Below are 22,388 nucleotides of genomic sequence, written 5' to 3'. Positions count from 1 at the left end.
GTGAGTGGTAATAAATGGGTACTACTCTACGTGGTTTTTGATTTCTTCCTTATACTGGTGTGTGTGTGTGTGTGTGTGTGTGTGTGTGTGTGTGTGTGTGTGTGTGTGTGTGTGTGTGTGTGTGTATTCAATTTTTGAATCATCCCAAGCTGTCAACATCTGCTCATGGAGGCAACTTATTCTGGTAAATAATTTTTTGGCTAAAAGGAAGCTTTGCGGTTCAGTCTAAATCTCTTCTTTGTAATTTGAATTTATGGCTCCTAGTTCTGGAATCATTTATAACAGTGAAAAATTTCACCCCATTGATTTTACTTTCTCTTCTCAAGAGCCTTGTTGGGTCTCCTCTAAGGTGCATAGTTGCCAAACTCTGCAGTTCATATATTCAAAGGTTTTCCTCATATGAATGTTCCTTTGCTGATCTCACCAGGTGAGTTGTCTGTTTTTTTATTTATTAATTATGAGGGCATAGTTTGTTTGTTTGTTTGAGAATTTTTTAGGCACATGGCACACTATGGCCATAGATGCCCAAAGGGCATAGTAATGCCCTCATAATTAATCTTAATGGTTCAATGCACTCTCTTGTTCCCTCCTCAAAATTAATTGGTATATGCACCCAGTCCAGGCACCTTATTTCATTTAGGCTCAAAAGTTTTCTAATATATAATCTTCTGAAATTTTAATATTGCTAATTTCATGCTTCTCAGTTTTATTCACTCACAGTTTTTTCTCACCATAAAGGGCCTCCTTTCTTCTGTAAATATTGATGCAAAGTATCTGTTCAATTCATCCGCAACACCAGCTAGGTTACCTAACACTTTCTGCATCCATTAAACAAGGGTCCAATCTGATTCGTTCTTCTCCTCTTAGTATCTACATACACAAGAAACTCCTTGTCCTCATTCTTTGCTCTCTTAGGCAGCGATTTCTGATAATATCCTTTGTCAGCCTAACATCTCTGTGGTACTATTACAGATCAATTTAAAATAGCTGTTATATGCTTCAGTGCTTTTTATCGCTCCGTGACTTTCTCATGGTATCTTTTCTGATCCATTAAATTGACTACCTCATTATTCATCCATTTTGGCATCCTCCTCATGCTATGTTTCCTTAATGGTAAATAAATATTCAAGGCTTCGGACTAAAACTTTAAAGTGTATACCATAATTCTAAGGTATTTGAGCTCTGTCTGCAATTTCCCTAGTTGATAATTTGCCTTTGTCATGTAGCATCTTAAACTGTCAAAATCTTGTTTCCTGACATTAAAACCCATCCTTTGGCCTATAACAACTGCTATTTCTTGTCATTAACATCCAGCTTAAAACTCTTCAATCACTACCTTCTCATGGTTTCGGTATTGTCAAGCCCTATGATGTCATTTGGATCACTGGTAATGATCAGGTCTAGAATATTCTTGCCCCTAGTTTTGTCCCTAACATGCTGATACAAATAGGAATCATCTAGTTGATTTCAAAAGTTTGTTCCCTTCCATTTGCTCTAATCAATTATGGGCAAGTTGAAATCACACTTAATAAAATATTCATACTTATTCATTCATTTCACTTCCTTTCAATCTCTATAGTATTACTTCCAGTATCATATTTTAGTTTCCAATTAACTCACACCACACAGATGCTCTATGCTAGCATGTGCACTTTCTGAATCTGTAAAAGCTTTAGTTGTGCTCAGGATGGTTTTGATAAGAAGTATGACCCCACCACCACTTTTATCTTCCCTATTCTTCCTAAATATGTTGCACATATGATGAAACTAATCATCCCCCAACTTCTGGGTGACACATTTCCATTAGCCCTATTATGTCAGCATTAATCATCCTAACCAGGAGTGGAATTCATTCATTTTATTGATGATGGTTCTGACATTATTGTAAACATAGTTAAGACCAAGTATTCTTGTCTTGTGTAGTTTGTTACTCTAACAAACTCCTTGATGGTTCGCTAGAATTACTTCCCGCTCATTTGAAACAACCGTCAGAACATCTTGCCAACATTGGCTACTGTGGAAGGATTCTTGCGATGAGCATAACAGTTACTTTGACCCATATCATCAGATATATACAAATTTGTACATATCTATTTTATCTCTTCCCCTCTAACTAGCAGTTCCCCCTGAATCCTTATGGTATCTTCAATGATACTGGTAAAAATCCTTGCACCCATTATTCAATGTATACATTGAATCTTTACAAAAGAGATTCCTTCTACCTACAACTACAGGCCACACTGAATAAAAATTTCCCCCAAAAGCTTTGCAGTGTCACTCAGGTATTAAGTAAATTCACAAGGCATTTAGCATATAGTCCCTCCTGTCATGTGTGGACAGAATTGCGAATATACACATTGTGACCTAACTTCTGGCACTTTTTTAATATAGTTCTATATTCTTCAAACAAATCATCAGTTCATATGCTTAATATTATCAGTCAGCACATGAATAATAATGCCCTCTTTGCCTCCCCTTAAAATCTGACAATCTGTTGGTGACATCTTTAAAAGCTGCACTCGGGGGAGACAACCTGTTTGTATTCCACCTAACAAAAAAAAAATATTTTTGTAATAAGGACAGGTAGTCCCATTTCCCAATAAAACAAAATTTCTATTGAACCAGAGCAGTGCATACTTGATTATTCTGTTCTGGGGATTGAATCAATTTTCAGTTTCCAATTACATTACATTTTGGTAATGTAATAATTATGGAGAAGTGTTCAAATAGTAGAAGTGGCAGATGATGCAAGAAAGCAAGCTTATATAGCATCAACACACACACACACACACACACACACACACACACACACACACACACACACACACACACACACACACACACACACACACACACACACACACACACACACACACACACACTTTCTCTTCCCTGAATTTATTCAAACCATCCACTTCCATAATAACAGATGGAAGCCTATTCTAACAATCAACCACTCACTGACTGAAGGAAAACTTCTGCACATTTACATTTATCCCGCAGCCATCCTTCCTCAACTTAAATTCATGCCTCCTCATGTATGTAGTCTTAGCAAGAGGAAGAATGCCATTCACATTCAGCTTATTCAATCCATCCAATGCCTTAAACACTGACTGAGGTGTTTAAGGTGACCCTGCAGGTGCCTAGTATCTAGAAGCTGCAATTGGAAGAACTGAAGCCTTTCTAGGGAAGAGCACCCTTTTGTTCCCTCACCAATCTGGTTGCTCTTCTCTGCACCCATTCCAGTAGATCTGCATCCTTTCTAAAGCAAGGCCTCCAGACCTGTAAACAATACTTTAGATGTGACCAAACGATGGCCTTGTATAAAAGAATAATCACCTGCTTATCACTGCTAGCAGAGTTTGTGTATACACTGGTGTTCAAAGAAAGTGCTTCACCTAGTAATTTCACATCTCTAACCCTTTTTAGTGATGGTACAAAGGGTACTAGGAAAGTTTTGCAATACAGCTTTGTTTATTTAATTTTTTCAAAGTAATTTCCTCTACATTCAATACACCTCTCCATCCTCCGAAACCAATCTTTAAACCAGTTCTGCCAAGTTTCACTAGGGAGTAAAGCACACTCGTTGTCCCAAGCCCGTAGAAGGTCCTCATCACTGGGAAACCGCCTCCCTTTTAGCTTCATTTTCACATGCGGGAACAGTGCAAAGTCGCAGGGAGCAAGGTCTGGACTGTAGGGAGGGTGCTCGAGAAGTTTCAGTCCTGTCATGGTCAAATATTCGGTGCAGGCTTTGGCGCGGTTAGCTGGAGCATTATAGTGATGGAGGTACCAGGTGTCCATTCTTGACTTTGGCCGCAGGTTCTTCATAGATCCAATGACTTTAGGCAGGTATTGTTCAGTATACCACTTAGCTGTGACTGTCTTCTGCGTGTCCAAAATGACACGTTCCACAATTCCACTTGATTTGAAAAATACAGCTATCATTTTCTTCTTTACAGATCGGGATTTTCTGACAATTACGGGTGTGTCGTCATCATCAAAGACCCAAACTTTGTTTTGAGCCTTGGTCGGCAGATCGTAATAGTACAGCCAAGTCTCGTCACCTGTCACGATGTTGTTCACATACCGAGATTGTCCCTTATCAAACTTTTTTAACATCTCCCGGCACCAAGTCACACGTCGTGTCATCTGCTCTTCAGTCAGTTAATGCGGCACCCAGAGAGAACAAAGTTTCTTCATGTGCAAATGATCTTGCAGAATCGAACGAATTGCTGGTGCATTTAGGCCCAAAGTATCCTCTATCTGTTGGTAGGTCACTCGCCTGTTTTCGTCAAGCATTTTCCTCACAGCAGTAACGTTTTCCTCCGTAACTGACGTTCGTGGCCTTCCCAGGCTCTCAGAATCCTCCAGAGTGAAATTTCCCCTTTGGAATTCTCTATACCACCTGAATATCGTTGTATGATGTGGACAATCATCATCTAGTGCAAGAGTCATTTCTTCTAAGCACTGGTCTATGGTTAAACTACGCACAAAATTATACCGCAAAACTGTCCTTATCTCATTTCGTGACCACTATGCCATCGCAAGCACTTTACACTCTCACTACTAATGAATAACTGAGCCCATCAACTTGGCGCGGCGGCTACTATGCACGTATGAACATGTCTCAACATGCAGCTTCCTGTGATTCGTTGTTGCGTCATATTGCAAAACTTTCCTAGTACCCCTTGTCATGGCAGCCTAAATTCTAGGCTGCACTCCTTTAATTTGGCTGCTTCTCCGGATTGCAAATGTGGGCACCCGGAGACTGTCCAACACATAGTACTAGACTGTATATATTATACCGACTATAGGGCACAATTGCAGATACAAACAAATGTATTTAGCCCAGTAGATTTTCCATCGCTTGTAAATTCTCCTGACAACTTCTCGGCATTAGCCAGATTTGCAGAAAAAGTTTTCACACGCAGAAAACGTATAATTGGAACAACGAACTAGCCATGTCACCTTCATTAGGAGAAACATTTCCATAGCTGTCAGGGCTTAAGATCGCTTATATATACCTTGGAGGTGCACAGTTCCAGGCCAGGTGTGGGCCCTGCGGGAACTGGACACACCCACAACCATATCAACCCTAAAATAGTATACATAGCCAACTTGACGATGAATCTAACTTGAGCATGCCTCGCTCCAGGCCAGGATTGGGCCCTGCGGGAGCTGGGTGTCCTCCACACCATGTTAAACCTATGTCCTTCCTTAAAACTACTTTACATCTTGACTTCACTCTACGCTGGGGTGCCCCGCCCATGGTCAGGATTGGGCCCTGCGGGAGCTGGGTGTACCCCAATCCATGTTGTACCTGTCTTAAAAGAAAATTAACCTATATCACAATTACACTTTAACCTGGGGTGCTCCGCTTCAGGTCAGGATTGGGCCCTGCGGGAGTTGGGAGCGCTCCAAACCTGTATGAACATATGCTTCCTAATATTATGTTATACCTTGATTTTCATTTTTCTTGAGGTGTGCCCCGTTCCAGGTCAGGACTGGGCCCTGCGGGAGCGGGCCGCACCTCAAATCGCTTTTTATTAAATGTCGTCTCAAGATAGAACCTGGCTGCCTCCTCGTGGCTAGGGACGGGAGCGGGGGGTTGAGGCTCTACTTGCCTTCGACTCCCTGCTGCTAAACGCCAGATGCCAGCCACAAACAACAGAAACAACACTCTACACACACTTTAATGAACATCAAGCTCTAAACACTGCTATCTAACCTAGTACCTTATACTAATTCAATTCAAGACTTATCTCTCTCAATCGAACCTTCCTATCATCATAAACTTAAAATATTCCTACTTAAATTCCTTTGCCCTCGAGCTGTACTGTTATAGTCAAATTGCATAAAATTAAACTTAAACTCCTCTCCTGCGCATAACTAAACTTAAGATTAAATCAAGAAATTCCTATTGTCATATCGTCTTCCCAAAATTCAAAATTCAACTCGTTCTCTTTAGATGAACCATTTTCCAGCTGGCACTAAAAACGCTTAATAAACGGCGGACATAGGGGTAACCCTGGAAGCCGCCAGTAACCTACACAAATACTTTGCAGTACCCCTTGTATGTTACATTAATGACTAGCATCACAAATAGAAATATAAACAAAAGATATTTATTAATAGTTACGGCAAAGCTAAGTAATATTTTACAGGTGCTCTCAAAATATTCCAAAATGAACATCTGACCTTTGTACAACAGTTTTGATAAACACGACAATTATGGCTGAAATGTTATCAGAAGACCTCAATTTGCTTCAGTTTATCATTTTAAATGGAAAGCAAAATGAAAAGTTCACCAGGTGCAAACTAATATTCAGTTGAACTGCCTCTGGCCCTGACGACAGCAGCACACAGTCGAGGCATTGACAAGATCAATTTCTGAAGATAATCAACTGATAGTTCATTGTTCCAAACATGAATTATGGCTTCCTGAAGTTCAAGGGTCTTTGGTTTCTTTCTGGCAACTGCAGATTCCACATGATGCCAACAGTTCTGTATCGTATGGATGCAGGTCAGGGCTGTTTCCTGGCTAGCTAAGAGTTGTAATGGACTGTTCTTCCAACCATTTTTTCACATGTAACAAATGTAAACAACACATTACTGTTGAACCTCTAATGCAGAAATGAAGCTAAAGTAACTAAAGAAGTGCCTACTCACACTTTTCACCCAATGACAAGGAGCAGAGTCGTCCTGAAAGATGCAGTTTCTTGGCAAGTTGAAATGGTCTCTAATGGTTGGAAGCAATTTGCCTTCCAATATAGCTAGGTATCCATTGGTATTTACGGAACCTTTTATAAACTGCAGGTGATACGAAATGCACCCCCATATCATTTGGCTGGTAGGGAATTTCAGTGTAGACATCATACAGTCTGGATAGTATTCTTCACCATGTCTACGGCGAATCTTTTGTCTCCCATCAGAGCCATGCAGGTTGAATCTCTTCTCATCTGAGAAAATAACTGACTTCCACTGCTTGGGGGGGTCCATTTGACATGCTCCTTACACCAAATTAATTGGGCCTTTTTCATTTTTTGTATGAGGAGGGGCTTCTTCTTAGGACAACAGGCTACAAATCCATTTTTGAAGAGGCATCTTCTGACTGTTACTGCACTTGCTACCACTCCTCTATGTTCTTCCCATTCTCTTTTCAGCTCAGACGAAGAAGCTTTATGGTTTTTAAGGTATAAGTGCTTCAAAACACGGTCCTGTTTTGGCACAGAGACTCATTTACATCCAGTTACATTTTTCCTATCAGTATTCTCGAGTTTGGAAAGAAATCTACCCACTGTCGACTGATTACAAGGCATTCTATAAGCAATATGATGGGAAGAACATCCTTCCTCACATAAAGCAACAATAGCACTCTTTTTTTCGTGGCATCATTTGCACATAACTCGCCATCCTGACACAAGCAAGGAATGACTGCAACTCTTGCAGAGCGTGCTTACATAGTTGAAAGTAACAGCTGATGCAAAATTACGTCATCACCTACGCATGTCAATCTTGTCTGATGCAATCTATAAGAAATATTGCCACATACGTACGTTATTTGGACGACAATTACAATTTTAAGGGGTGTTGCACTTTCTTTGATCACCAGTGTATCATTGACAAAACTCCATGAACTATCTTGGGAGCATATCGGCATTGCTCAGAGAATTTCATATCTGATTGCACAATTACCCCAAGGAATTTTTCATTTTATACTACCGCGAGTGTATTCCACACAGTTGATAAGTTACTCTAAGATTACTCCTATCCATATGCTGTACTTCGTATTTGTCAATGTTAAACTTCAACTGCCATTTCTCAGCCCATCGATATAATTTTTCTAAATCTTGTTCGAGTAGCATACCGCCATTATGTCATTAACCATCCTGCCAACTCTGTAACATCTGCAAACTTTGATATTAAGCCTGACAACTTCATCAATATCATTAATAAATATTGAATACAACAATGGGCCCAGCACTGAACCTTGGGGAACTCAACTGATAACGTTAGTCCACAAAGAGTAGCACCCACTGATAAACACAGTGGAAGAAGACACTGTCTTCTTCCACTTAACCACCCTTTATCTATAGCAGAAAACATGCCCTCGATGATACTTTTCCAGTTTATACAGTGGTCTTTTATGTGCAGCAGTATCAAAAGGCTTCCTGAAATCCAAGTATATGATGCCAAAATTATTTTTTTTGCATCTAGTTCCTTGCATCCTAATAACCTATCAGATTGGTTAGACAACAGTTTCCCTTAACAAATCCATGCTGTGACTGCAGTATAGTCCCGCATTACTTCTTTAACCAGCGACTCATTCATTTTTTAATCCCCAGTCATGAATTGGGGGATACATCTGCACATTTCTGTCCATGGGGACCTCCCATGAATCTATGGATGCTCTCATAATTATGGCTCAAGGTTGGCTCACCTCCTTTGCCACCTCACTTAATGATTTGGATAGATCCCCTCTAAACCAGGTGGCTTTTTTTACATTCAACTTCAACAATTTCTCTTATACTTTCCTTTTAGTTATCTGTAGCAGAGTCAACAAAGTCATTTAGCTCCCCACTGGAGTTTGATAAACTTATGATATCCCCTCCCATACAGAATTCCTTATGTGTGACTATAGATGCAAAATATCTATTCAATTTGTCAGCAACCTGAGCAGAGTTATCAACAGTTAACTCATTGATATCAAGTGGTCCAATGTGATTCAACCCCTTCCTTCTACTGTTAATACAAGCATAGAAGTCTTTGCTGCTTTTCTTGGTGTTCTTTGCCAGAGACTTCTCAATAATCTACTTTAGCTTGCTTAACCACCTTTGTGACTTGATTACATACTAATTTATATCTATCACAGGCTTCTGTATCACCTGTTATTTTATATGCATCCTATGCACTTTTTTTCTCTGTGACGTGTCTCAATAGTTCATTTGCTATCTTTTTAGGTCAAGGCGTAGACTTAAGTCTACGCCTTGAACAGTATTTCTTTGTTGGTATGAAAAGTGTAGTAGCTTCTTTGATTACTTCCCTGAATACTTTATATTTAAAATTTGCTGTTGGTAAAATAACAGTTGGTTCCACTGCACAGAATTTAAAAACTGTCTGAATGTATTCACTCTTACAAAAGCAAAAGCCTTTCCCTTTACCCTTGATAGTAGTTATGTCTTTAATTAAATTCCACATTAGTACATTGTGATCATTGCCACTGAGTGGGTCTTTTACCCACAGATTCTTAATGCATTTAAAATCACTGCTGATAATGAGATCAAGAATACTGCTTCCTCTTGTTGCCTCTATAACATGCTTCTGTGGAAAACAGTCATCCAAGAAATCTACGAAAGTCTTTCTAGAAATAACTGAATACAAAAGTATTCAGTTATTTTCTCACTTCCTTATCATTCTTAATTTTATAGATTTTAAAATATCAGTATGGAAAGTCATTTCTCTGTAGCAAAATAAGATTCCAAATTTTAAATGTAATGTATGTTTTATTTTATTTAATATTATTATTTTTTCAAACTTACTACATTAGGTCTATAAGGCGGAAGAATAGCTTTTGCTTCCAAATCACTCCAGTTTATTAGCTTGAAAAAGTCATGTCTTTTTATTTCATCTACATCTTCATGGGTGCCTAATCTTCTCTCTTTATCTTTTTGCAGTAACTATTTGAAAATGCAAGGATAATCAGCATATAAAATTTGTTGAATTGCAAGTCTGAAATTTTTTTTTTTTTTTTTTTGTTTTGTTATTTTCAAGTATTTATGAGTGGTGACAAAGATTTAAATGCATTTCTTAGGTAAAAAAAAAATTATAATACTTATGGTCAGATAGCTGACAAACTTCGGTCAGTTCATTAATCAAATTTTTCCAAATTTACTGAATATAATATTTAAGTTTATACTAAATAAAGCAACAATTTATTGTTTACACTGAGATAAATTTATTTCATCATTAAATTATTTTCCATAAAATCAAAATGACTCTTTATTCTAAACAAAAAAAGCATGAAAGAACTTCAGTTTCACCCCTCAAAAAGTTCTATTACTCAAAAATTGTTTATTTTGCATGTGTTTCTTCCTTTCTTTTTATTTTTTTACTGTTGCCTTTATTTCTTGACTTCCATTTTTTATATTGACCTCCCAGAAGACATTTCAAAAATTGCCATTGCTGTGACACTGTCTTAACGACTCACCCTTTCTAACAATGAGAATTTGTATTATAATTCTTGAAAAATCAATGCATTAAAATTTTATGTGTATCCAATGTTCTTAGATTATTTCATTAAGAACTTACCAGACCTAACAATGGATGTTTTAATATATCTTTTAAATTTAACTGTTCAGTTACATGGAAGACAATAGTCATCAATGCCTGTTTAGAACTGTTGCCCATGACCGTTACTTGCAACTGCAGGGATGTAGTTTCCTATATCTTCCTACCTTATCCTAATTTGCAATTTCAATATGATTTGAGATCAGCTGTAGGACGGTAGTCTAAGTAATTTGGGTGCAAATTAAATTGGAGGTCAAGAGTAATCTGCATGACCACTCTCATTATGATTCTAGTTTCAATTTGACTATTCACTGTGTAACCATACAGTTATTTTATTCCCTCTCATTATTATTTTAGTACCAATTTTGATTCTAGAGTTCAACATTCTGCACTGTGTAATCATGTAGCGATTTTTTTATACGTAAATAGATGTTGCCATTTTACATTATAAAAGAATTATGCATAGGTGATTTTAGTGTCAAGAGTTAAACAACCGTTAGAGTAGACTAGTGAATGTACAATTATGAACTAGATAGAGGAAATGAAGGGAGAGATGCATCAGGTAACCTGCATTCGGACCGCAACCATGAGTTACAGAAAAAAGGGCACTGAGAGAGAGAAGGGCAGGTTCAGTGAGGCTGTTCATCCAAGGAATCATGCCGAAATTAATTATTAAACACATTTGAAATTAATTATTCTGAAGATAAGGTTAATAAAGTTAACACTGACATTATTGGATATAGTGGCCATGAATCTGTACAACCAGGTGGAAACGTAAAAAGTTTTTTAGTCAATTTTCCCCAGTCATGTTAATGATAGAGAGAATCTTTATTGCAACCACATTTCATTGTAGCTAATTACAAGGTTAAATAGTGTTGCACTTTCCCCTCACAGCCAAAAGACCAGGAAGTAAACAGTTTGAATAAACTTAAAACTGAATCAAAATTATATATAATCACTAGCGGGGGGGGGGGGGGGGGAATCAACTGAAAAATTGCATACATCATCCAGTGGTTAAACTATTTGCAAATCATTACTGTCCTGAATAATATTTTATAACAGAGAAAATGAATAAAGATTAATGTCTTCCTAAGATTACTGTTTAAATTAAAAATTTCAAACTGTGTAGACTGAAATCTGTCTTTAATTTCTTTAAGGAATACAAATAATTCTTAGACATTTTGTGGTACTTCTTATACCAACTCTTCAGTGACTGAATTGACGTAATTATTATTAATGTACTGTGTATGTGTTAAGCTGACAGTTTAATAAGGAGAGAAAATCATTCACTGAAGAAATGGTATACAAGAAGTATCATGAAACATCACAGAATCATCTGCATTTCTTCAGAGAAGTACAGAGTTCACTCTATGCAGGCAGAAGTGCTTAGATTTTTCACTGTTTTTCATTTCAATTACTAGTGCACCATGCCACTAAAAGAATAACTTAGTTAATTATTTTTCACGAGAAATATTTCTTTAAAATGTATAACCCAACAGGCGCATGTTGGAAACAACTTTATTGAAAGAGTTGGTTTATAGATGGTTACTGCACATAACATCATTTCTACTATCCAGGTAGTAGAAATGATGTACATGCAGTAACCAACTCTTTCATACTCTTAGACATTTAGTCAAGAAATATTTTTAAACCCTTTTATTCTCTGTCCAATGCAAATGAAACGTACCTCATCCTGCTTTAATGTGTGACATGCATTCTGAAAAAACTTTATTGATGCTACAGCATGCACATTTTCATACAAAAGGTCAGGATCCATAAAAGTTAAAGTTTCCCCATTTTTGAATTTATTTTTATCAATACATATGCTATGATTGATAAAGAACATTAAAACCCAGAAGTTATAAAAAAAATTTATTATGGTAAAATTTGGAATAGTGTACTTCTTGGCATGACCAATGAATGGTCAAAACGAATCATGTGATTACTCCTCCTTTCATGTAACAATAAAAATAAAGTTACAGAGAAAAGCCTACCGACAAACAGAAGGTCATGTGACACACCCAAACCCATACTCCTTTTGCGTGACTCTGTCTTGAATTAGTGGAGTAAACCACCTATCCTGTTTTCACTAAAATGGAAATCTATTAAAAAACCCACACTTCTTTTGCTTGAATCCATCCTGAAGTCAGATACAAACATAACCTTTTTTTAAGGATGCATGTCACATGCATTCAAAAAAACACGACCCTTCCTTTAAGTTTTTTTTTTTTAATTCTTTCTAATTACAACTTCCTTTCTCAGTTCATGTCCTTCACATGACCTGTTCATCATGTAGCCTTTCCCTGTAACTCGTCACATAACACAAAGGGTACACTAAAGTTCAGCCGAAAACATAAATGACAAATATAGTTTCATTTTTTATGGGTAATTTTTCAGCTGTGGAAAGGGGAGGCAGGCAATATTCTTGTATCGGTATGGTTTTTTAAAGAATGAATGTAAGGTCAATGGCTTGCTCTTACAAAGCCAACTAGGGGTCATAATGTGACAAGCAAATACATGGCTTGTGTTAGGATTACTAAAATAAAAAATAGATGTATGTATACAGCAATACCCTGCATAGCACTGATAATTGGTACTGAAATTGTTCCGTGTTACGCGAAATCGTGCTGATTGAGGTATAATTATAATGGGTTTTAATTGAATGCGTACCAGAGAAACAGTCTATAAAGAAATTATAATAAATCTATAATTGATAGCCAATTAAAAGAATTTGAATTAAAAAATATTACAAAAATTGTATTAATGAAAAGGAAACATCATGAGAGGTGAGAAAAAAAAAGCTTTATTTACGTATTTCAATAAAAAAAGCCTGGTGAAGTTGTCTCTTCTTTTTCTCGGAGTATCTTGATAGAGAGTGGGGCTGCAGAACAGAATGTCTTGTAATCATCATATCAACCATTTTCAATCCACTGCAGGATGAAGGCCTTTCCAACTTTCCAGTTGCTGCATCTTGATGCTATGTCCAACATCCAGCTCTCCATTCATAATCGCCTCACAGGCCATGTCAATCCCCAAAAGAACTTTCTCAATTTCTTCTGTTGAAAATTCTTTTGGTGCCACTTCAGAATTGTTTTCCTTTTCTTCATATGCAGTTTACTCATCATTTTCAAGGAGAGTTGCATTATCTAAGTCATTTGCATGCGAGTCAGTCAATGCAAGTACGTACATTGGCAGTGTCCAAAGTTTTGAATCCCAAGTCTTTACCGATCTTCACAGTGTCTTTGGTAATTGTCTCAATATGTGATTCAAAACCAGTGAAATCATTTGCCAAATGGGGCAAACCATGCTGCCAAGCAGAATGCATGTTTTTTGTTGGCAGTGATTTCTAGCCAATATGCAAATATTTGCAATTGTATTTAAAAGGGTAAAAATAAATTTTGAAATGAAGTTATGAAAAAATGAAATTATAAAAAGCTTGAAAGGTATGATCTCGTCTAATCAGGATGGAATTAAGAATACTGAACACTGTTGCACGTTGCCGCTGACTGCCCAAAGGGAGCTATTGGCACATGTGCACGTGAGACAATAGAGTTGGCACAGCAGCATATATGTAGAGTATGTGTCTAGGCTATTTTTTTTTTTTTTTTTATGAAAACCCCAAACACGAGAGGTATTATAACCTATAGTACTTAGTACCGTGCTTGGGTTGGAGGTTGAGAAGACGAAAGAAGATATTTGTTGATATTGGACTTGAACTTCTGTAGATTGTAATTTTCAGGAAATACGTATGAAGGAAGGTTGTTCCAGAAAACGGCAGTTGAATGAATAAATGAGGAAGATGAAAAGTTGGTTCTGTGGGTTTGAAGTTGGACAGTAAATGGATGTTGGCGGCACGTGTTTGGACTGTTTTGAAAGAGAGAGCGGGAATTATAGAAGCCAATTCAGAAGAACAGTGCCCATGGAAGTATCTGTAGAAGAGGCATGCAGCAGAAACAGTGCATCTATGAGAAAGCGAGTGGAGCGACTCTGTTAGAGATGAATCATTAATTAACCTAACTGCCCTCTTCTGAATGGAATCAAGAAGCCTGAGAGAGGTTTTGGGGGCACCACCCCAGATGTGGGAACAATATTCCATGGCAGGGCGGATTTGCGATTTATACAGAGTGAGCAGCTGTTTGGGAGAAAAGTAACGCTGAGAGCGAAAGAGAAAACCAAGTTTTTTAGATGCAGAGGAAGCAATATTTGTAATGTGCTTGTGCCAAGAGAGATTAGAAGTCAGGGTAATCCCCAAAAGAGATATATCATTTTGCCTAGAAATCGGAGTGTCACTAAAGATAAGCATAGGAGTAGAAGAATCCTTTTTGCGAGATATAAGACAAGACTGAGTTTTAGAAGGGTTGAAATCAACTAAGATGTCTTTGCCCCACTGGAGAATTACCTGAAGATCGGCATTTAAGGAATTGGAAGCAGATTTTCGAGAAGTTGAAGCTGATTGAGCAGGACAAGGTTTCTCAAAATGGAAAGTTGAATGAAATGTGCTATCATCGGCAAAACTATGGATAGGATTTCCAGTCAATGGAAGAAGGTCATTGATATACAAGAGGAAAAGAGTGGGGGAAAGAACTGAACCTTGGGGGACACCGGCATTAGTGGAGAAGTTAGAAGACAGAGAGCCATCTACCATCACCCTCAGTGAGCGATCAGAGAGAAAACTGGATAACCAATTACTAAAAACAGTTGGCAAACCATAAGATGGAAGCTTGTTTAGAAGACCTTTATGCCAAACACGATCAAAAACCTTTCAGATGTCAAGAGCAACTACTTGCGTTTCACCGAACCTTTCCATTGAATTAGTCCATAAATGGGTAACATAAGCCAGAATATCACCAGTGGATCGACACTGACGGAATCCATATGGCGATCGTTGATCAGACGGAAGGTTTCTAGATAGTTTAAGAGTTGGCGGTTAATTGATTTCTCCATTACTTTAGAAAGAGTAGAAGTAATTGCAATGGGACGATAATTGGATGGGAGGGATTTGTCACCCTTTTTAGGAACTGGCTGGATATGAGCAAATTTCCAAGCAGAAGGAAAAACACCTCTGGAATAAGAAAGTGAAAAAAGGCGGCAAAGAATAGGAGTAAGTTCAGGAGCACAGGTTTTAAGAACAAGTGGAGAAATACCATCAGGACCTGGAGCTTTCTTAGCATCAAGGTTCATCAAAATCCTTCTGATATCCTTTTGACGGAAGACCACAGGAGGCATTGAATGGAGCGTGTTAGGAATGGTGGGAGGTGTTTTACCAAGATCATTAATACATGAGCTCAAAGAAAAATGGGATGCTAGCAGGTCAGCTTTATCCTTGGCTTTTTTTTTTTTTCAACCAGATGGTTCTGACAACAGAACCATCTGGTTTGGACAGAGGTGGGAGCAGAGATGGGCAAAAGTTGCGGCCAATAGCTTTGGCAAGAGACCAGAATGCTCGGCTACCATTAGGGCAAGAAGCAAGTTTTCTACTCTTAGCCTGTTCAAACTCTAGTTTGGACTGATTAATAACTGCTTTACAATTGTTGTGAGCTTTGGTGTAGGCAGAAAATGAAACTGAAGAATTGGAAACAAGCCAATTACGATATGCAACGTTCTTCTCTTGGACAGCCTTAGCACATTTATTGGAAAACCAAGGTTTAGATAAAGGACGAGATTTTAAAGTGGAGTGTGGGATAAAGGATTCCATTCCTGCAAGAATAATTTCACTGACACGATCTGAGCAAACGTTGACATCAGAAGTTTTGAAACAGTAATCAGACCAAGGAAAAGAAGAAAAGAAGTCTCGCAGGTCATCCCATTTTGCATTCTTGTAATGCCAAACAATACGAGGTTGGGAATAGCCATGAGATAAAGGTTCCATTGGAGTGGAGGCAATCACCAAGTTGTGATCTGAATCAGATATCTGGAAACCATTGTGTATCCTACCTTTCTGTATGCCTCTGTAATATGGGCATCTGCAGTACCTTCTTTCATGAAGCCCATCTTCGCCAGTGAATACTGGATATTGAAGTGGGCAACCCACAAACATCGACTCCCCCCTCAGCAGAGGACCACCAGCATGGCCGACCAACTCCAAATCCCGCGGCTGCCTCAAATAATCAGCATGAGGAGAACTGTGACCACAGTCAAAATGCTGGTTGGCAAAATCAACTCCCCTGACTTCTGGGATATATGCCAGTGGCATGTTCCACTTCCGTCCTTACGAGCCACTCCTCTTCTTCAGCTACAACGGAACAGGCTGAAGATCAGTGACAGATTCCTACCTGGACAAGTACTTCCTACAGTACAAGCCCTGCTAATGATCGGAGTTGACCTCCAGAAATTCGCTTCTGATCGCATTTACAGGCGCTCGTTGGCCGAACTTGTTCCCCTTTTGTTTGGCCCCTGATGTCGACTCATACTGATATCTACATCTGCTATCTCCTATGAGGCGCATAACGGCACGTCGCAGGCAAATCGACGAACTATCTTCACAAGAAAATGCAATACCGAACAATAATTTGGCACTGTGAAATTTTCTGACTTGTGTGAATATGCTTAAATATGTGCTTTGTACATATGAACGTGCACATACCTTGGTGTACTGTCTGCCTCACAACTATGTACATACTCATATCTATTGAATGGCTAATGCTACGTTTTTAATTGTTATGTAATCTTTTATACTGCACAAATTTTTATACTGTACATATTTTTATATTATCCTATATCATTGTCAAGCCCCTGGCCTCCTGGCTGTGGCGGGCACATTATTGTATCTTTACTGTACAATAAAGATTTTCTTCTTTTTCTTCTTCTGCCTAAAGGACCTCTCACTTCAACCTTGTACTTAGAAGGGTTGTTTGTGAGAAAAAGATCAAGCGTATTGGCTGTATGATTAGGATTGTCCGGTATTCTTGTAGGTAAATGAACAATCTGTGCTAGGTCATTAGTAATTGCAATTACTAATGACCTAGCACAGATTGGTCATTAGTAATTGCAAAGGCCTCAGCATCTCGACCTGCTGGGTCGGTGTGACTAGAAAACGGAAGCCAGCTGGAGTTGTGAACGTTAAAATCACCAAGGAAAATTACCTCACTGTTAGGAAAGTTGGACTGGAGAAAGTCAAGTTGCAAAGAGAGGAAGTCAAAGAGCTCGAAGTGATTAGTGGAGTTGGGAGAACGGTAGAGACAACTGATGAATTTGACATAATGAGGTAGAGAGATTTTAAGCCAGAGAAGATCAAAGAGAGGAGATTCCAAATTGCCAAGTCTCTGACAGGGAATATCAGAACGGACATATGCACAAGTACCACCTTTGAGGCGAAAGGAATCATACAGCAAATAATTTGGACATCTGAGATGAGCAGTAGTTGAATCAACTGATAACTGAGATTCAGTCAGAAAAAGTACATGGGGTTTGGAAGACTGCAAGTGGAAATGGACATCGTTGAGATTAGAATTGAGACCACGTATATTTGTGAAATGAATTAGGAAGTCCTTGGGAGGTTTAGATCTTTTCGCAGATATGCTTGCTCTATTATTTTGACAATTCATGGTGTATTCAATAGTAAGAAAAAGTGGGTGGGACATGCTGTATGAAGTAATGAAATTTTTGGATATGGCGTACATGTGGTAAGAATATACCCAGATCCTTGACATAACGTGGCCTCGACAATGCTCCTCGCATACACGCTACTTGGACTCCCTCCAGTCACTATCTGGCAGAGTAGAGGTAGCAAGATTATACACTAGCTGATCCGGAAGCTTCCTAGAGAGTTACCAATAGGTTCAGTCCGGTGTACTAACTAGCGGCCGGCCTGCAAACACTGTTTTAGAGCTGTACCCTCGAAATGTAAGGAATATTGGATCTCGCCACGACATTCATCATAACCTCAAAAATCATCAATCATACTGCATGATGAAAGAGATAGGGAAGGGGTTTGAATGAGTTTCAATATGTACAGTAAATTTTCGACTTAAACTTAATTGAAACCTGTGTTATAATGAAACCTGTGCTGTTTGAAGCCATGCTAAGTGAGATATTGCTGTATATGCTTGTGCACTAATGCTAAAAATGTTTTATAAATATGTTTATAAAATTAGTTAATATGTTATTATAAGTCAACAAATGAATAGTATATGCATATCAGAACATAAGCAATGCAGAATCCTTTGTATGATTTATATGCCCTTGACAAGTAAGTTATGTTATTTGGTTTTTAGGAGCATTAGCAACTAAGGCCATATTGCTCTGCGATGGTCATTCCCTGACCTTTCCGCATCCTCCGTATTTGGTGGTGACGGGCTCGAACCCCGGTCTAATCAAGAAGCACGTGCTATGCACTGCTGCTCCTTCCCACCTGGCTAAGGAGGCGCCTGACAAGTAAGGAGAAGGATGTCATTATCAGAATAAACTGCTAGCCTGGAGGAATACACAGATTAATAAAGTAACAGCGGCCATAGGCAGAGGTGAAAATGATTCTTGCACTGCTTCTATTGGAACATACAGCAGCCTGAAAAGCAAAGTGTCAGAGATTACAAAGCCAACTTAGGGGTCATAACGTGACAAGAAAATACATGGCTTGTGTTAGGATTACTAAAATAAAATAAAAAAAATAATAATAAAAAAAAAAACACGATGCATGTATATATGCTTATACACTAATGCTAAACAAATTTTATAAATATAAAGTACAGGTTAAGTCAACAAGTAAAGAGCATGCATATCAGAACATATGCATGCTCTTTACTTGTTGACTTAACCTGTACTTTATATTTATAAAATTTGTTTAGCATTAGTGTATAAGCATATATACATGCATCGATTTTTTTTTTATTTTTTTTTTATTTTAATTTTATTTTAGTTATCCTAACACAAGCCATGTATTTGCCTGCCATGTTATGACCCATAGTTGGCTTTATAATCTCTGACATTTTGCTTTTCAAGATGGATGGGGGGGGGGGTTGCACTTTTGGTGAAAAAGTGCACACAGCATCTAAGGCAGTGCACTCAGATGATATGGTGCAATGCTGAGTCAGCTTGGTATGACATATGTACTGGGAAAACTTAAATGAGTGTGGGACCGATGGGCATAACTGAACAACCTCTACACAGAGAGTGGGGCTGCAGAACAGAATGTCTTGTAATCATCATCACCATATCAGCCATTTTCAATCCACTGCAGGATGAAGGCCTCTCCAACTTTCCAGTTTCAGCTGTTTTGTGCAATGGCCATCCATTTGCTACCCACAGACTCACGAATTTCATCTGTCCATCTCCGTCATTGTCTTCCAGGTTTTCTTCTAGCTCCTCTTGGGTACCATTCTTAGTCAATCTGTCATCTTGTCTTTGCACTATATGGCCTGCCCAAGACCATTTTAGTTCTTTAGTTTTGATAAGAATGTCCTTTACTTGAGTTTGCTGCCTAATCCACGTGTTTCTCTTCTTATCTAACAGTCTGATTCCCAATATAATTCGTTCCACTCTTTGTTGTGTAGTTCTCAGCTTTTCTTCCATTCTTTTGGTGAGTGCCCAAGTTTCACTTCCATAAGTCATAGTGGAGAGTATACATTGATTCATTATTTTACGTTTCAGACAAACTGGGATATTGCTCTTCAGTATGTGACTATATTTTCTGAATGCTATCCATCCAAAATTTATTCTTCTCTTGACTTCCAGCCATTTATCACTATTACAACTAATAACTTGTTCCAGATAAAAATATGACTCCACCTTTTCAATTACTGCTCCTTCAATGACTATATCCCTTTCTGTGGCATATTTGTTCATCACTGCTTTTGTTTTAGCCATATTCATCTTTAGTCTGAATCCTTACTAACCTCTGCATAACTGATTAAGATTTTCCTCTAATTCTTTGGGATTGTGGCTTATGACCACAATGTCATCTGCAAATCGTAAATGGTTTAGGTACTCTCCGTTCACATTGACTCCTTTCTGAGACCAGTCTTATCTTCTGAAAGCTTCCTCAAGGGCAGCAGTAAACAGCTTCGGAGATATTGTGTCTCCTTGTCGAACTCCTTTCTCGATTTTAAATTTCCTGTCTTTGTCTAGTCTAATAAAGGAGGTAGCACTCATATATTTTCTTCAAAATCATAATATGTGTGGGTATCTATGCCTTGTCTTTCTATTGCCCGAAACATTGCCTTATGCTGTATGGAGTCAAATGCCTTTTCATAATCCACAAATGCCAGGCATAATGGTGTTTTATATTCATTTCCTTTCTCCATTAGCTGTGATATTACGTGAAGGTGATCCATAGTTGAGAATCCTGTCCTAAAGCCAGCTTGCTATTTCGGTTGATTCTCATCAAGTATTCTTTCTAATCTGTTAGTAATGACCCCTGTGAACAACTTGTAGATGTGGGATAACAAGCTAATTGGTCTATAATTTCCAATTTCTGATTTATCTCCTTTCTTATGCTGCAGAACTATGACTGCATTATTTAGCCCTCCTTAGGCGTCACACCTTTTCTAATGCATTTTGTGAAGAGTCTTGCCAGTTTTTGTGTCATGTCTCTCCCTCCCAATTTTAAAAACTCTACAGTAACTTCATCTTCCCCGGGGCTATCTGATTCTTCATTTTCTTCAACGCATGTTCTACCTCATCAGGAAGGATATCGGGTATGTTGTATGTCTTACTAATTTGTGAACCATCTTCCCCTCGCTCCTTGTATAATTCTCTATAGTAGTCTTCTGCTATTTATAAGTACACCATCGCTATTCTTCAGTTTCAGTATCATTTGTCTTTCTGTATTACTGCTCATGGCTGTTGATTTAAGCCCTTTGTTTTTCCCTTAATGCTTGTTCTACTTTTCTTGTGTTAAATCTTCTTATGTTCTCTCTGAGTCTCTTTCTAATGGCTTTGCATAACTCAGTATACTCAATTTTCTCCTTGTCAGTGTTTTTCTTGCTCTTCATTTGTCGTCTTCGGTTCATCATGACAAGTGTTTCTTGACTAATTTTTTCTTCTTTGGATTTCTGTTTCCCTATAGGTTTCTTGGGCTTTATCACTTTCAGAAAGTTGTAATATTCCTCGTCAATATCTTGGTCCTGAGCACTCCGCAGAAGCTCAAACTTGTTCTTAAGTTCCAGTACATACTGCTTTTTCTCCTCCTCCTCTGTTATCTCAAAGACCTTTGTATTATTTACACGAGTCAGTTTTTTCCTTTCCTTTCCTACATCTATATCAAGTGTACATCTTACCATTCTGTGATCACTTCCAACATTTACCTTATTCAGGACGGTAACATCATTCACAATATATCTTCTGTTAGTAAGGATGAAGTCGATTTCATTAGCTGTTAATCCATTTGGACTCTTCCATGTCCACTTTCTGTTCACCCTTTTCTTGAAAAAAGTGTTCATTACTGACAGTCCTTGTGATTCTGCAAATTCCACAAGTCTTTCACCTCTTTCATTTCTTTCACCAATTCCAAAATTTCCTATAGTTCCCCTTCCAACCTTAGCATTGAAGTCCCTCATAATGACAGTGTAGTGGGTTTTCTGCTCATCTAGAAGACTCAATTCTGGCGTACATTTCTTCAACCTCTTCATCATCATGGCTCAATGTTGGTGCATAAATCATTATAACCTTTAGCTTGTACCTCTTAGAAATCCTGAGTAGTAGTCTTGACACCCTTGGTAATGTACTTTTGAATTCCAAAATGTTGTTTTTTATATCTTTATGGACCAGAAAGCCAACTCCACCTTTGCTTCTTTCACTGTTTCCATTGGTGTACAGCAGATTTCCACTTGATAAACTTTAAATGATTCATTTCTTCTTCTTGTTTCAGCCAAACTAATGATATTCAAATTCACATTTTCTAATTCCTTTTCCAGATCTAATATCCTGTCTTCACCGATGAGTGATCTTATGTTGTAACAGGCTAAGTTCAGTTTCCGTGCATGGTAGCCTGGTTGTACCCAGAGATTCTTAGCACCCTCTGCTTCCACTCTGATCTTCTCACTGCCGTAAGAGGGGGGAGTGAAAGCCACTGGGGACTGAGGGCCATTGTTTCGTCTTAGTGTCATGTGCTGGAGGGTTTGGTCTTTTCCTCTTCATGCTGACTTCAACAGAACCACTCTACATGT

At 38.2% G+C, this 22,388-nt stretch overlaps 1 protein-coding gene across 2 annotated transcripts in view; it reads right to left on the bottom strand.

Annotated features, from left to right (window-relative positions):
* LOC150087431 (serine/threonine-protein kinase Sgk2-like) overlaps positions 1-22,388 on the bottom strand; it is a 268,124-nt gene that overhangs the window by 22,057 nt on the left and 223,679 nt on the right. For both annotated transcript variants that reach the window (XM_090372067.1, XM_090372068.1), the window contains exon 14: positions 9,540-9,677. In XM_090372067.1, the coding sequence (XP_090228193.1) occupies positions 9,540-9,677 (138 nt within the window). The remainder of the gene's footprint in view (positions 1-9,539; positions 9,678-22,388) is intronic.

This window comes from Mastigoproctus giganteus, chromosome 4 (assembly GCF_048544385.1).
Source record: "Mastigoproctus giganteus isolate SK-2022 chromosome 4, ASM4854438v1, whole genome shotgun sequence".
In the NCBI taxonomy this organism is placed as follows: domain Eukaryota; kingdom Metazoa; phylum Arthropoda; class Arachnida; order Uropygi; family Thelyphonidae; genus Mastigoproctus; species Mastigoproctus giganteus.
Note: the sequence above shows the minus strand (reverse complement) of the source record. Positions and strands in the feature narration are given on the sequence as shown.